This window comes from Notamacropus eugenii, chromosome 3 (genome assembly GCF_028372415.1).
Source record: "Notamacropus eugenii isolate mMacEug1 chromosome 3, mMacEug1.pri_v2, whole genome shotgun sequence".
NCBI lineage: Eukaryota > Metazoa > Chordata > Mammalia > Diprotodontia > Macropodidae > Notamacropus > Notamacropus eugenii.
In genome coordinates this window covers 260,498,969-260,515,146 of record NC_092874.1, presented here as the reverse complement: position 1 = coordinate 260,515,146, position 16,178 = coordinate 260,498,969, and the positions used below count along the sequence as shown (strand labels likewise).

General features: G+C 35.1%; 1 protein-coding gene across 4 annotated transcripts in view; it reads right to left on the bottom strand.

The window, feature by feature from the left end:
- PTPRQ (protein tyrosine phosphatase receptor type Q) overlaps positions 1–16,178 on the bottom strand; it is a 315,483-nt gene that overhangs the window by 128,730 nt on the left and 170,575 nt on the right. For all 4 annotated transcript variants that reach the window (XM_072655471.1, XM_072655472.1, XM_072655473.1 and 1 more), the window contains 2 exons: positions 14,821–14,962; positions 13,725–13,994 (listed from right to left, as the gene is read on the bottom strand). In XM_072655471.1, the coding sequence (XP_072511572.1) occupies positions 13,725–13,994; positions 14,821–14,962 (412 nt within the window). The remainder of the gene's footprint in view (positions 1–13,724; positions 13,995–14,820; positions 14,963–16,178) is intronic.

Genomic DNA, 16,178 nt, shown 5'->3' with positions numbered 1-16,178 from the left:
TCCCAAATCCAATTAAAATGCAAGTCAAGATATCACTCCAGGATGACATTGGTCCCCTTCAAACACTGAAGACAAACAACCAGGAGAAGATAAAGTAGGTGACTGAAGCAATCATCAATCAGGACAATGGAGCCAGAGACCAGAAGTAGAAGCAAAAAAGATTTAAGTCTTGTAGGGCTTGTATTCTGGTCTCACTGACATAGTTGCTATTGAAGAAATGGTAGGAAGTGAAGACAGATCTACAGTTCTATGATCTATGCAGGCTTCTAGTGAAATTTCCTCTTTTATGCACTTCTTCAAGCCATCTATTTGAACAATCAGTCAATAAACTTATTAAGCACCTTGTATGTGTTAAGCACTATGCTAATTGCTAAGGATAAGAAAAGAGGTGAAAGGCAGTTTATACCTTCAAGAAGGTTATAATCTAATGAGGGGGATAACAAGAAAACAAACATATACAAAGCAAGCTTATATATAGGATAAATAGGATGTAGTTTAAAAAGGGAATTGAGAGGGGTTAGGGAAGGCTTCCTGTAGAAGGTAGGGTTTTGGCTGCAACTTAAAGGAAGTGAGAGAGAAACGTGGGGCCATTAAAATCATTGGGCAAACGTTTTCCCATTCAGGGCTGAATTCTAATAATTGCATATGTAAATACTTGTGCTAGATTTAAATCTTGATGGACCATTTATATGTCATCTAACCAATTGCATACCAGAGTTTGGACAACAGGCATTTTGTATCCATATGGCTATTCTGGTGTAGATAGTTAAGCTGAACTCTTTCCACTGACTATGGATCTCATTCAAAACACTTTCTAATGTACCAGTACTTGATGTAATCAGCACAAAAACATATGGAAATAGGAACATGGGGAGAGAATCTGAACATCTTCCGTGCCCATTAATAGCCCTAGTCCAGAGCTAATCAGACTCTGGGCTATGGGGAGTTTCCAATTAAGTGCTGCAGCACAAGGATTTTCAAGCTCCTTGGCACTCAGCCAATCAGATGCTGAATATTATATATTCTGGGAAGATGGCACTTTGCTTTGGGGGTTCTTTCAAAAGAAAGATCTTTTGATTTCCTGGTTGAGACTCTGAGTAGCCTTATGTTCAGAGGCCCCCAACTGCTCAGATATCCGTGCTCCTTTGATTCTGTGATGGATAGCAATATTATAGCAGTGTATAGCAATATGACTTTACTCAGACAGTTAGAGTCCTGTCTGTTGGTGTTTGTACTAATTTCTCTGCTTGTATTTTCTCCAAGTTCAGGGTGCTAACCTTTCTCCTGAACTAGGGAATGTAATTAAAAGTAAGATTGTTAATCCTCTTCTTCAAAAGCAGATCAAAGAACCTGTGCTAGCAGGCCATCCTGAATGTGCTAGCATCTGAATAATTTCCCCATTTATAGAGAATTCTGATTTCCTTTGAAATTTGCAATGAACCTAGCAATTGCAAATACCTTTTGTGACAATGTTTCATGCCTCAATTGGTATTATTAATCAGAGCATCACTAGCAAGTATTAAGGATTCTTGTATAAATTTACCATATCTATAGGTGACACTTTAACAATAATAACTTCTAATAAAATAGTGAGTAATTATGTAGCGTTTTAAGGTTTTCAGAATACTTTACATATATTATCTCACTTAATCTTCACAATAAGACCGGGGAATAGGTGCTATTATTATTACCATTTTACAGATGAGAAAACTGAGACTGACAGAAATTAAGTGACTTGGCCAAACTCACACAGCTACTAAGTATCCAAGAACAGATTTGAATTAGTTCTTCCTAACTGGAAATTCATCACCTTATTCACTTGTTAACTGATTTGATAAAAAGCAATCTTTAAGGTCTTTTGTTAAACCACTTTATTTTTACAGTCAACAAGTTATAAACACAGTGGGATCCTATATTGTCTATGCCCTTCAGTCTACTGGATGATTATAAAGACATGACCTGCTACTGAATAACACTGGCAAAATATAAAGTTATGTAAATTCTTACACCTTCAACAAGGATGGCCTAGATTGATGTGTAAATGACTCTCACAAAAATTTTGCAAAGAGAAAGGAAGCATAAGAATTAGTCATTATTAAGATTTTCTTATTTTCCTTGTTTTGGTAGTAATGCGTTTCATAATCTTCTACAATCTCTAAGCCTCTCTAAGATTTTACAAACGCAACTGTAGTCTCAACAATTGTTGCCCTTGCCTTTTATTTGGCAAGGAAATGATGTCTACTGGCTGAGCTACTTTCCAGGTTTGTTTTTTTTTTTTTACATCCTCATTGTGATGACTGACTTGCATAAGTTAATCTACTGTAGGAAAAATAGTCTGTGTCAATGTTTAGTTTTTATCCATTTCTCATTTAGAGCTCTTATTGTTGGTTTAAATGTCTCAATTACATGTTTTTCTTATTTTTATTTATTCTTCCAATCTCCTGCAGATTTTGATCTTTTCTTTAATAAGTTAGTGGTCCTACTGGACACAGACGGCTACTACAGAAATGATTCCTACTATGGCAATTTCTGTTAAAATACTATCAATTTCTTTTTTGTGTGTGATGTTACTTGGTACTTTTTGTGTCCTATATATTCTGGTTTAAATTGGAAAGTCTTAAATTCTCCACTGAATTCTCAACCTCCTTACTCTCTGTGCAGTGTTGGCCCTTAAATTACAATTATCTTCATAGTTACCTTTTTGCAAAGGCTTATCACGAGCACTGAAATACAAGATGATCAAGGGAACAAGGGAAAAACATCAATTTCATAGTATGTTTTGTTGCCTTTGGACCCAAAATAAAACCAACCCCTTTATGTGTATCTCATGGAAAATGAGATCAATCTTTGTATTGTGATATAAGTTCTTTTAGTCCTCTGGTTCCATAAAAATGTCTAAATTGACACCTATCAATTCTTCTATCAGTATATATACATATATTTTTTTTCATTTGATAAACATTTCACATTAAGAGGGTCAATAAGTAAATTGATGTTAATAGACAAAAGTATGTGATTCTTTGAATCTTCAGTCCTCTTTTTGTCTCTTCTCATTGTTAGAAATGTAAAATGACTGTGGGCTATTCTGCACTTTTATTTGTTTCAGAAGTTATCATAACCAAAGAATTCCTCACCAAATGGCCAATCCACTTATGATATACTTCTCCGTCCTCGGGGGTGAGGGACTCAGAGAGCAGATAATCTCTTTCTGGAACTGTGATTCAAATTTTTCTAGCATGATAGAACCTGAGAGAATTTGTACTCAGCTGGCAGAGACTTTAAAAGCTCAGTCATAACAATGTGGCAAACACACATACAAAGCTATATATAATAGACATTATATATAATCTTACAATATGTGTTATCTAATATAATAATGCAATTTTACATCTATTCATTAGTTATAATTTTGCATCATGTTATAACATATATAAACATGAATATATGTTATGTGTTTGATCCACTTCCTATTCCAATTAATGTAAATACAAAAGACCCAAACACCTCAAATTAGTCAACCCATCAAAAGGTGTAAGCTAGATGTGAATAAGCCTTTATGCTAATTGCAAAATTTTCAATTTAAGCATGTACACCTCAAAAATAGGCAAATGCTACAAGTCAGGGTTTGATTAAATGTTTTGCTGGATTTTTTAGATTTTTTTCACTTAAGAAAGTGAAGGAGAAAATGACAATAATGAAGATCAAATTTAAAAGTGTGTATTGTATGCATATTGTCTTCCCAGAGAGTCAGTTATTAAGCGTTTATCAGCACACTCATGGTTCCAATACTGATGGGCTTATAGACCTATCAGTGGATTAAAGTATCCAGAAAGAGGGAAGTGATGCTTTGCCCAGAGGAGGTCATTTCCAGAGGTTGTGTTCAGTCTGGGGCACTACAGTTTAGGAGGGTCATTGATAAACCAGAAGGATTCAGAGAATAGCCAGGAAGGTGAGTGAAAGTACTATTTATGCTGAAAAAGAGAAGATTTAGAGGAGCGTAATAGGATAGGGACTGGATTGTGATCATATTGGGGTAGGGAACTCTGCATTGAATCTCACAATTATACATTATTGAGTTAATTAATGGAGTACCCCCCCCTTCTCTGTTTTCCCTCCATGTACTTGCACTTTCTGATTAGGTCTGTGGAGGGGCTGCTACATTAGTTGAACCAATCATTTTTATTTATAAGATGCAAACAACTTTTCCAAAATACTACAAAAGTTCTTAGCCATTGCATGTTAAAACATATGTGGTAAAAATCTGTTAAAATCTGGGCTTCTTTTTAAAATTTTCTTTTACCTGGACTGGCTGTTGTTTTCTCTTAACACTCCCTGTCCCCCATCTCACATTTCCTTGTAGGACTGCCTCTTCTCCCAAACTAAAACCTAGAGTCTTAGGTTAGAATCTAAACTTGGATCGAATTGAATGTAATGTCGTTTTATTGTTATTGATTCATTTCAGACAGTTTATCAAGTCAGAAAGAGGCTTTTCCTTGTTAATGTGAATTGGTAAGTCTCATAATCTCTTTACTAACAATGCCAGATTCAGGCTCCATCCCATATTAACTCAGTAAGAAGGCTGGCAGTAATAAAGAAAGGGGAATTCTGAGGGATGGAGGAAGGGAGAGAGGGAGGAAGGGAGGGAGGGAGGGAGAGAGAGAGAAATAGAGAGAGAGAGAGAGAGAGAGAGAGAGAGAGAGAGAGGGAGGCAGGGAGGGAGAGAGATAGAGACAGAGAGACCCAGAGAGAGACAGAGAGAGAGAGAGAGAGAATCCATAGTAAAATAAAATAAGAAAATTTCCAGAAAAAGGGGGTGGGGGGACTTGTTGATGTGTGAAGGCTGTTATGGAAAGTGTTGGCTACAGCTGCACAAGACAGGAATGGAAGAAAGGGTAATATGATATGCCCTAGTTCCTAAATAAGTTAATAAAAAAAAGTCAGCCTACAGAACAGCTGGTTTTAGCTGGAGTTGGGATGAAGAGAACAGTGGCAGCCTGTGAGTCTGGTTAGTGGTATTACACCATCAGTTGGGGTCAAGAGAAGAATTATGCCGAAGAATTTAAAATTGCCTTTTAAAAAGGGAGATAATTTAAAAGGATTTGGCATTCATAATGTTGAGTTTAGATAGCAAGAGAATTTTAAAATAAATGACTTGCATTTTTCTAAGCTGATGCAAAGTGTTCTATTATTTTCACTTATAGATTTTGACTTTGTAGGTTCCGTATTATTTTCAGTAGTATAAGTAGTATTAATACAATATTTGCATAGTATTTTGAGATGTACAAAACACTTTGCTCACAATAATGCAGTCTTTCTAGTAAAAAAAATAAAGGAAAGTCTTTTCTACACTTTGAATAGGCAATATGTATTTTTTTAAATGCCTTAAAATACACTCACATAAATTAATTAGAAAAATCTCAATGGGCTGCATTTTTTTTACCTCCTTCTGGTATACTTTTCTATTACAAAGTAGTAGACCAAAAATTATGAAAAAAACCTCCAAATTTTTCTAACTAAAAAAAAAATTAACACCAATTCTTGTCAAGTGGTGTATGTGTTTGTGTGTATGTTTCCAAGATGAATTATATCCAGTAGTATTACCAGACAGTGGCAGGTCTGTTTCAGATATATGACTAATTATACATATACACACATATATGTACATAAGCATGTGGATATGTGCATGTGTGTATATACACATAGATGTATATATTCATATGTATGTGTATATACACATATGCATGTATGAATATATTATATATATAATGTATATATAAAGAGAGAGAGGTTAAACAAACAGAAACAGACAAAGAGGAAACTGTAAGAATTACCTATCAATCAACGTTCATTGACTGAGTGGCTAATATGTGGCTGTAGTGTTATAAACTCTTTATTTGGAAACAGAGGACCTGAATTCACATCCTGACTCTTCTATTTACCCTTTGAGAAGCTTAGGTAAGTCATTAAACTTCTCTTAGCCTCAGTCTCTCCATCTATTGAAAAAAAAAGAGGCTCAACTAGGTCCCATCTAAAGTCTCTTCCAGCTGTAATTTCCCACTATAATGTTCTGGCCTCAGTACTACAGCAGAATGTACCAAAGCATCAGATATCCCTTCCCCTATAGTTAGACAAAATGAGTCTGGGCAATATACCTAATAATAATACCTAAATAACAGCAAATAGTATAAAACATGGCTTAACAAAGAGAAAATGTCATTTTTCTTTTGTCACAGAGATTAAAGATAAGTTGTATCATACGTAATACATACTTTGGAAATAAATGCAAAGACATAACATATACTTTTACATTCAATTTAGAATGTATGTATGTTTCTCAAGTACTTCAATAAAAGAAACAACATTTTCTTCAACAGTTTCATTTTAACTAATTTGCTTACATTATTAGCAAAATCCTTTCCAAGACAATCTTCATTTCTATGTTAGTTTATAACCTATCATAATACGCCATACCTAAATATCCAACCTTACTTCTTTCTGTGGGCTAATCTGGCCAGGCAAGTTGTCTTCTAGCTGTTACCCACACATCCCACCCTCATTTCTGTTTCTACTACATTTTTCCCCTTTCCTGATATCTGTACTATTTCCCTCTTCTTTTCCCACTATCCAAATCCTTTCAAGTCCAACTCAGTATCCATTCTTTTCAGTGGTATTTTTCCTGATGGGATTTGACCTTTACATTTTCTATTGAATTTACTACATAATTTATTTCTTTTAAGCAAATCTTTGAAACCAATTATAGGAAGGCATCTCAGAGATTACATAATCTAAGTCTTTCATTTTACAGATAAAGAAACTGAGGCCCATGGCTTAAATGATTTGCCCATTTGTCACATGGTTATTTAATGAACCTGCCCAATTTATTACCTAAGTCTCCTGGAGTTTTCCACTTCACCACGATGTTTCCTTTCTGAGTTGTCCCTTCTTTATGTCACTGTTGTTGATTCCTGAAGACCATAATCTATAATCATAATGCTTTGCACATCTAACGCCTTCTTTCTGCTAGTTCAGGCACTCATCTTCTCTCCATTTGAATTGGTCTCCTCTCTCCCTTAAGTCTCTCCCCTTTCCAAACCATCCTTCACACAGCTATGAAACTGATTTTTCTAAAATTTGAATATGACCATGTCACTCTCTGATTCAATAAACCACAGATTACAGCGACCCCCTATTTCTTCCACAATCAAATATAAACTCTTCTGTCTGACCTTTAAAACCATTTACTGACTAGCCCCAATGTACCTTTCCAGTCTTAAAACACATTAGTGCCTTCTTTGCACACTAAGGTCCAATCTTGCCATTCTTCATATATGGCACCCCATCTTCCAACCTCCTTTCCTTACTGTCCCCCATGCCTGGAATGCACTTCTGCCTTTTAGACTCCCTCATACCTTCTTTCAAGTCTTGTCTCAAGTATCACATTCTACACGAGATACCCCTTTTCCTGACACACCCCAACTTATAATGCTTGACACCTCAATCACCTTATATCTATTTTGTATACACCCATATGTGTATATATTGTCTCCCCGTACTAGATAACAAAGTCCATGTGAGCAGAGACTGTTTCTGCTTTTGACTCTATATTCCCAGCGCTTAGTATGGCACCTGGAACCTAGTGAGCAACTAATAAATGCATGTAGGTTGTTTGATTTCCAGTTCTTGTTCATTGATTGATTGTGTCTCTTCATACCCTGTCTATAGCCCAGTAGAATATTAGGTGCAAAGTGAGCAGCAAATGAATACTTGGTAATCTACCAATTGCCCATCTGACTAGGTAAGAAAAAAAATTTCTCATTTCAGGATTATCACAAGGGGAAAAAAAATTTGGTCATGGTACCAGTACAATAGATCTTTAGTAAAGCACTTAAATGAATACAGACAAACCTTGTCCCCTGATTTGTGATGAACTGCTATATATAATGGAAGTCTGAGTTCTTGTAGTTGCAAGACTTGTGATTGCAATTTACCTAAGAAATTTGCTCCCTTAATAGCAAACTGAATCACAGCCCAATCATGTACCTCTAACTCTTACCTCCACATGGGTCAAGGCAATAGTGGGGAATCAAACTGGGTAAGTACACTAGGGAAAAAAAGGTACTTCCAAAATAGTGTTTTGGCTTGGTTTGTGACAGTAAGAAAGACTGTATTATATCTTCTCAATGGCTTCTACTTTTCAACTGATGAATATAACATTATAGATTTTATTCTCAGTCTGTCATAAAATAGAAATTTTTTAAAGGGGTGAAAGGAGAGAGGTTGTCATCATAATTTTGGCAGTATTTAGGATCCACAGAGAGAAGAGTTGCACCAGAATGGATTGTAAGTGCCATTGAGAGAAAGAGGAAGAGACAGGTTTTTGTATAATTTTGCACAATGATTAAGAATCTCACTATCTCTCATTTGTTTTTATAATCCTAGTGCCCAGTGCAGTTTCTGGAACAAAAAAAAATGATTGCTGATTGACTGTTTGATTTCCATCATATCTTGCTACCTCTCCTACTCTTAGTTAATACTCTTAACTGGGACATTGTCAAGAACCAAAGAGAGCACTGGGACTTAGGACAAGTCTTCTGGAACTTATTTTCTCTAGCTTTAAAATAAGATGGTAGTACTAAATCATCTCTAAGGTCCCTTCCATTTGTGACTAAACTCCTCAATTTGGAGAATATATTCAGATATTGATATGTTTGATATCCATATGTTAGATAATTATTGAATATATTTAGATCTATGATTCTGTGAACTGAAACCAATTTCATTCCATTAAATATCTGTATCTTGGTGGGTTTAGAGATAGCATAATGCAATAGACAGGGCTGGACCTGGAGGCTAGGTTTGTCTCCTGGCTCTGATTCTTACTAGCTATATGACCGTGAAAAAAATCACAATCTTTGAAAGCTTCAGTTTCTTTATCTGCAAAATGGAGATAATCATTTTGATCTGGAAGGAGATAATAATTTTGATCTTAGAAGCATACATCCAGACCTAGGAAGGATCCTAGAAGTCACTTAGTCCAATGAATTTTACAGATGAGGAAACTAAAGCCCTGAAAGGGTAAGGGACTTATTTAGGACGTAAGATTTGAACACAGAACTTCTGACTTCTAGGTAGGTGTTCTTTCCACTACACCATACAGTCTCATAAGGCAGCTAGTTGGCTCAATGGATAGAGTGATGGACCTAGAATCAAGAAGACCTGAGTTCAAATCTGAACTCAGACATTACTAGCTGGGTGATTTTGGGCAAGTCACCTAACTTTTTTTTTCCCCCTTAATCCATTGAAGAAGGAAATGGCAAACCACTCTAGTGTCTTTGACAAGAAAACGTCATGGACAGTATTGTCCACAGAGTCACAAAGAGTCAGATATGATTAAATAACTGAACAACAACTTACTGTCTCATAATCCATAGGCTAGCTGTCTCTCTAGACTACTGTAAGAAGAAACATCTTTTGTAAACCTTAAAGCCTCACATAGATGTGCATTATACTTAAATGTACATATTTACATATATACATTAGGATTATCATCATAGTTACTGATAAGCACTACAGAACAGTGGATAGAGACCTAGTCTCAAAGCTTGAAAAACCTGGTTTCAAGTGTTGCCTTTGATACATAGTCAACATGATCCTAGACAAATCCCAAGCCCTCCAGATTATAGATCACCCTCTTCCTTTATGCCTCAGAGAAAATGCTGATGTTCTTTGGAACAGGAAGCTTTCTCACTACTCATTTCCCTCAATGAAATCCAGGTCCAGTCTTATCCATTGCAATAAACTGATGATAAACAAATTATTATTTCACAGACCATTCCTTCAGTCATGGTTGCTCAGCTTACTTCACTCAATAAGGGGATACTTGAAGAAATTATTTTCCATTATTTCCATTATTTTCCTGTTTCAATTTGTCCTAAAATGTTGAAACCTGGAAGAACTTTATGGGAAGACAGACTTTCAGATACCACTTTTTTCTGCAGGAAGGAGGGGATTATAAAATCAATTTGAAATCATCCCACTTTTTCAGATGTTGAATATAACTTGGATTACTATAGTCTTTGCATCTCCTTTGTCCTAATTCCAAGACCTAAAAGTCTATAGAAAGCATGCACGTGTCCTTGCTATATTACCTTAAATGGTACATATGATGTATTTGGACATAAAGTGCTGCTGTAACTACTAAGTAGCTCTTCTTTTCTTGAGTCATAATCTAAACTTACTTGTTCCAAAAGGTTTTACTGTAGTAATGGAACTGGCCCCAACACCAAACCCTAATCTCCTAATAAATTCAATGTTCATGATTCATGTTTTGTTGTACACAGTTATGACCAAGTTTATACACTCACACACACACACACACACACACACACACACACACACTTATTTATTTGTTTGTTTGTTTATTTAAAAATTGAATAATCCCTTGAAGGAATGTTAAGGTTAGACACTGTGCAATGAGACAGTGAACCAAATTTGATTTCACTTTATGTCAAAAACAAATGCATTGTCAGTGACTCAGTACTGGCTGTATACTCTGTGACTAATTTAGACCACCATAAATTAAAAGTTGACAACATTTTTAAAACTGTTTCCATTCCCAACAATGAAGCTCCAATTCCTACCCACTGCTCATCACCAAACAATTCATGTGAACATAGAAAACATAAATAAATGTTCTTAAGAATGATTGTAGCCATCATAAAGGCAACCAAGTACCAGGATTGGGAAACTATTTCAAAAAAGATGAAATGATTTTATTTGGAATAATTTTAAAGGAGCATTTTAAATTCATGATTAATAATCAGCAAACCCAGATGATGTCAAAAATCTTTTACTACTTAAATATCAACAAGTGTGCTTGATGGAAATTTTGAAGTGAAATTTTAATGAGTAAAGTTTATAAAAATCATGATGATGGAAATGAAAATTGAACAGATACCTCATGCACATGTCAAAATACATATGGACATATATACATATGCATATAAATATACATATATATTACATCTATGTATGAATGTATGTGTGTATACATGTGTATACAAAATAAAGTCAGTTTCATATAGTGGATAGACAACCAGTCTCAAAACAAGGTAGACCTGGCTTCAAATACCTTCTCTGACATATACTGACTATGTGACCTAGGCAGCTTGGTCATACCATGACTAAAGTAGATGTTTCAGGTGACCTGGGCTTGAATCCTTTTTTAGATATCAAGCTGTGTAACTATGGGCAACTCAAACTTTTCTAAATCTCAATTGCCTTATCTGTGAAATGAAGGAGTTGTACTCCAAAACTTCTAGTTCTAAATCTATGATCCTAGGATCCCCTTCTTCATGCTCAAAACAACTTTCTCTAAATATAAGCTGCACAGACAATGACATATGACATCAGTAGAAAGAATTTCTTTCATCGGGGAATACCCTCTCTCAATGAAGTCATAAATCCAGTCTCTATCCCTATGTAAAACATAAGGATGGATTATTATTATTTATATTTGCACACTAAAGAATTATAAATATTATGATCTATGAACAAAGAATGAAAGTTTTTCTGAGAAAATGATTACCTTAATATGTATTCCACAAAAAAAGAGAGAACTGAGGTTTATTGTGAGTGATATATTTACCCCTTTGGTTTTAAAAATTAATTCCTATATAATCATGAAGCAAATTGGAATTTATTTGAGATGGGGCAGTAAAATTGTCATTTTCCAGTTAACTGAATCAGAGAAATTAAAATGAAATGAATGGACGAGTTACAGGTACAGAAGCATGGAAAAATCCTCACTTCATCAAGGCTGAAAGAATTATACAGCACAGAAGAGAACTCCTCCCAGAATAGCTATGGAGAAAAGAGAGATCTTTCTGGGACTATTTGATACAGCCACCACTACAAAGATAACAGTTTCTATCACTGAAGTTTATCTGTGATAAGGATGTTGAGGGACAGTGCAGAGTTGAGGATGATGCCAAGGTTACAAACTTGGGTGACTGGAAAGATAGTCATGCCCTGAAGGGGAAATAGAAAGTACAGGAGAGATGAAACTTTACAGAAAGATGAGCTCCATTTGGAACATGTGGAGTGTTAGACACTGTTGGGATATTCAGGTGGAGAAGGCGAGCAGGCAGTTAAAGGAGCAGGATTGGAGGTAAGGAAAAAAATTAATGCTGAATACATGGATTTGGAAGTCATCTATGTAAAGAAGATAACAACCCATAGAAGCTGAAGAGATTGCAGAGAGGGGATATGCAAAGAGAGGAATAGTAGACCCAGAGCAGAGTCCTGGAGTATTTCCACAGTAAAGAATTTCAGAAAATGTGTGATGATTTGTCAAAGTGATGAAGAAGAAATCAACAGAAAGGAGGAGAAACAAGAAAAAGATAATATCATGGGAGTGCAGAGTGCAGGAGGGTGGGTTGGTCAACAACTATAGAAGACCAGAAGGATGGGAGAACAGAAGTTAAAGTTGCCAGATTTAAGGATTAGGTGATTATTGGTCCTAAAGTATCAAGTTACTTTTAAAATACAGATCAAATAGATTTCCATGTATCTGGAGATCCATTATCTGACATATCTGGGTTTACATCCCTTTTCTTATACATTCTTATGAAATAGATCTTCAAGCATGGGCTCCTTTTATTTAATGGTCTGGTGAAATCTATGAACATCTCAGAAAAATATTTTTAAATGCATAAAATAAAACATATGGGATACCAATGAAAATCAATTATAATGTAAGATAACTATTAAAATATTAAAGAAAGAAAGGGTACTAGGTTAAGAACCTTTGTCTTAAAGAGATTGATGTTTCCTTTTGTAAACCTGGAGATACAATCCTGGAGAAAAGCTCCAAAAAGGAAATCTGAAAACAACTTATACAGGAGGGATCAGCAACCTTTGTTTCATATGCCAAAGGCATCTGAAAAAAAAAGATTTGTCGTAATACGAGACTTGGGACTGTAAAGAAAAGCTCTCTTTCAGTCCTGCCTTTCTCCCAATTAGGGAGATAATGGAATAAATTATTCAGATAACTGAATAAATTACTCCCTGTAGAACATCCCATGTTGGGTATTGTGGGTGCTTGAATGTTGGGGCTGAATTTGAGACTTAAGAAAGGAAGTTATGGTATCTACAACCAGACTAGTGCTGATGGCTTGAGTTAGGTGAATTCCTTGCAGTACCATAAATAAGAATGTTTGTATCCATGGTAAGAGTCATAAATAACCTCGCATGTGACCAAAAGCACACTCTCAGTTTGGCTTTGGGGGAGACAGAGATTCTGAGAAGTTGGTTTGAAGTCACTTTTGTGGGATAGGGAAATGGAGTAGGTAGTAGAGCTCACCCTAATCTACTTTCTGATACCTACTCAATGTTTCCACACTGATGAAATAATTGTTTCATTTTTAAATTGTACTCTAAGATATATGACAGAAAATATTTATATAAAAGTTATAGCGCTAGATTCTTACTCCTCTCTTTTCTCTTGTTTTCCCACCTTTCCCAGTCACTCCCTCACCCCATGTAGCCCCATTATTATGCAAAGGGACTGGAAACTTGCATAACTTACATATTCATATCAGAAAGAAATGCAGATCAAAATGCTTTCATTTAAAATGGGGTTAGGACACCTGGTACGTAAGAGAAGGATATTTAAAGTAATTTTTACAATTGTGAGATATATTCATTTTGCTAAAAAAGATTACCTGTTTCATGTAATGTACTAGCATTGCATATTTCTTCTTTTCCTTCCCCAGCAGATGTAGAGGCTTGTATTTTAAACACATACGGAGTATTTGATAGAAGTTCTTGGAAATTGTACATATGCTCTTGGGAAGCTATTTTGGTAGAATTCCTTTCAACTGTTATGATATAATGCGTAATTATTCCATTTGCCTTTTTAGGGGGATCCCACTTGAGCAGAATTGACTGCCAACTGGTGGCTATACAATGAACATTCTGAACAACATCTGGAACTTGAAAAATAAACAAGTATCAAAATTAGCATTCATACAGTAAAAGAGGAGTTATCTCATTTTATTATAGTTCAGTCTACATATACACTATTTGGTATATGGTTAGAGAATACTATAATGGGAAAAAAATCCTTTCATTACATTCTCAGGTAAAGGGTTTTGGTCCACTCATTTAACATGATGACTATGGCAGTAAATGCCTATAAGGCATACCAGTTGGAGAGAAGAACAAGAACATGTCTGATGTCATTTCTGGATAGGATATAAATGAAAGGTAGTTCAGCCCAACTTCCATCATGCACAAAAGCATGATGTAACAGGCAAGTGATTAAACTAACTACATCCTACAGTTCTTTGCAGTTGTCCTAACTGGTAAGAAGTAGAAACTGGAATGCTTAAATAAATTACTGACTTTTTTTTAAACCATCATCATTCACGATAAATCCTCATCTTATATATTATATACTGTTGTTGTTTTAAATAAGTCATTATTTAATTAATGACTTAGCAAATCAACTTGTTAAAAATGATGACCGGAATGACTTTACCTCTTTCTCATCTAGCTGCCTCTAAAGGTTTTATGATTTAGCTACTTCCAAATTAGCTAACTTTTCCTCCAAACAAATCCCCAATTTCAACCATTTCATTTCAAAAGGAAGAATAAACATTTTATATTAAACATCCAACAATAAAACCTGGCTTATCTCGCAGCACTGAAATTCTTAGCAGACTAGAAAATATTGATGCTTTGTCATGTTAACTGAAAAGGAAAAAAATGTGTTAATACAAAATGAAAAATCTGTAGGTTCAGAAAACTGTGTCTAACCTGATTCTTGTGTTGTGAATAGTACAGTATTACTGAAATGATTGCCATTTCCAACTCTTGTAAATGCTGATACACTAACTGAATAGGCAGTGATTGGTTCCAATCCAACAATTTTAGCTTCAGTTTGAAAACCGGAAATGTTCTGAGGAAAAAAAAAAAAACCTACTGCTTAGCAAACATTTAATATGGAAATAAACTCTTCATATGTGCACTAGGAGACTTTTCTTCAAATTAAATAATATTATTTTATAACACATAATTCAAAAGTTGGGTTTTTTAAATCAGAAAAGTTTTCATTAAGAGAGGAGTTGGATATTTTGGACTCAATATTTCTCTGTTTCTTGTTTAAGTTATTCAAAAGATTTGATTGTGGTAAACACTAGCTCCCCTAAACTTGATTTGTCTTCAGAACCTAGCTTTCATCTTATTCTCTGTCTTCATCATTATTTATTGTATCATTCATTGTGCTTTTAATACTTATAGGTCAGATTTGAATGCAGTCCTCTTATTTTCAGGGCCATCACTCCTTCTACTGCACTGTCATTCTGGACATTTACTTAACCATCATTATTTGTCAAGGATGGACATGGAAGACAAAAAGTAGCAAAAACAATCATAAGTGGCCAAAATAACTTGAAATAGATAAATCCAGGGATATGTTGGCACCAGCTCCTAAAAACTGGTAGAGTCAATTGTTAAATATTTCAGTGTGATCATTCACACCTTAAAAATTGCCAAACCCTACCATCCAGTGCTTGGTTTACTCTTTTGTTGATTTTCTAGATGTCAGAAAGTGATGGAGAAAACATTAATAATGAGGATTAAACTTAAAAAATACGTCATGGGCAACCTTTCCCTATTTTTCCTACCACAGATCAATACCACAGATTTAGTTGTTAATAAATGCTTGTAAGATTAATCAAATCAAATCCTGCAAGCATCTATTAAGCACCTACTATAACAATGTATTGCACTAGGGATATCAATAAAACAAAAACAAAACCAACCAACCATGATGGAAAATTTCACCATTGTAGGGTAGAGGCCTTTCCTAAACAAAGAGTGAAGGAAAGGAGATAGTATTCTAAAGCTTACTGTATACTGTCTATTGGCAGAGGAGTAAGCATCAATAAACACTTATTAAGTACCCACTGTATGCCAGGAATTGTGCTGCTAAGTGCGAAGGATTCAAAAACAGGCAAAAGACAGATTATGCCCTCAAGGACCTTGTAAACCAATTACATGGAATATTTTTAAGGGCATTGCAAATGACTCATTTGCCTAACATGTCAGCTACTTTAGCATGTTGCATATGTAAAGTCTCAGCACCAGAAATGCATTGTTTTACCTATCATGAA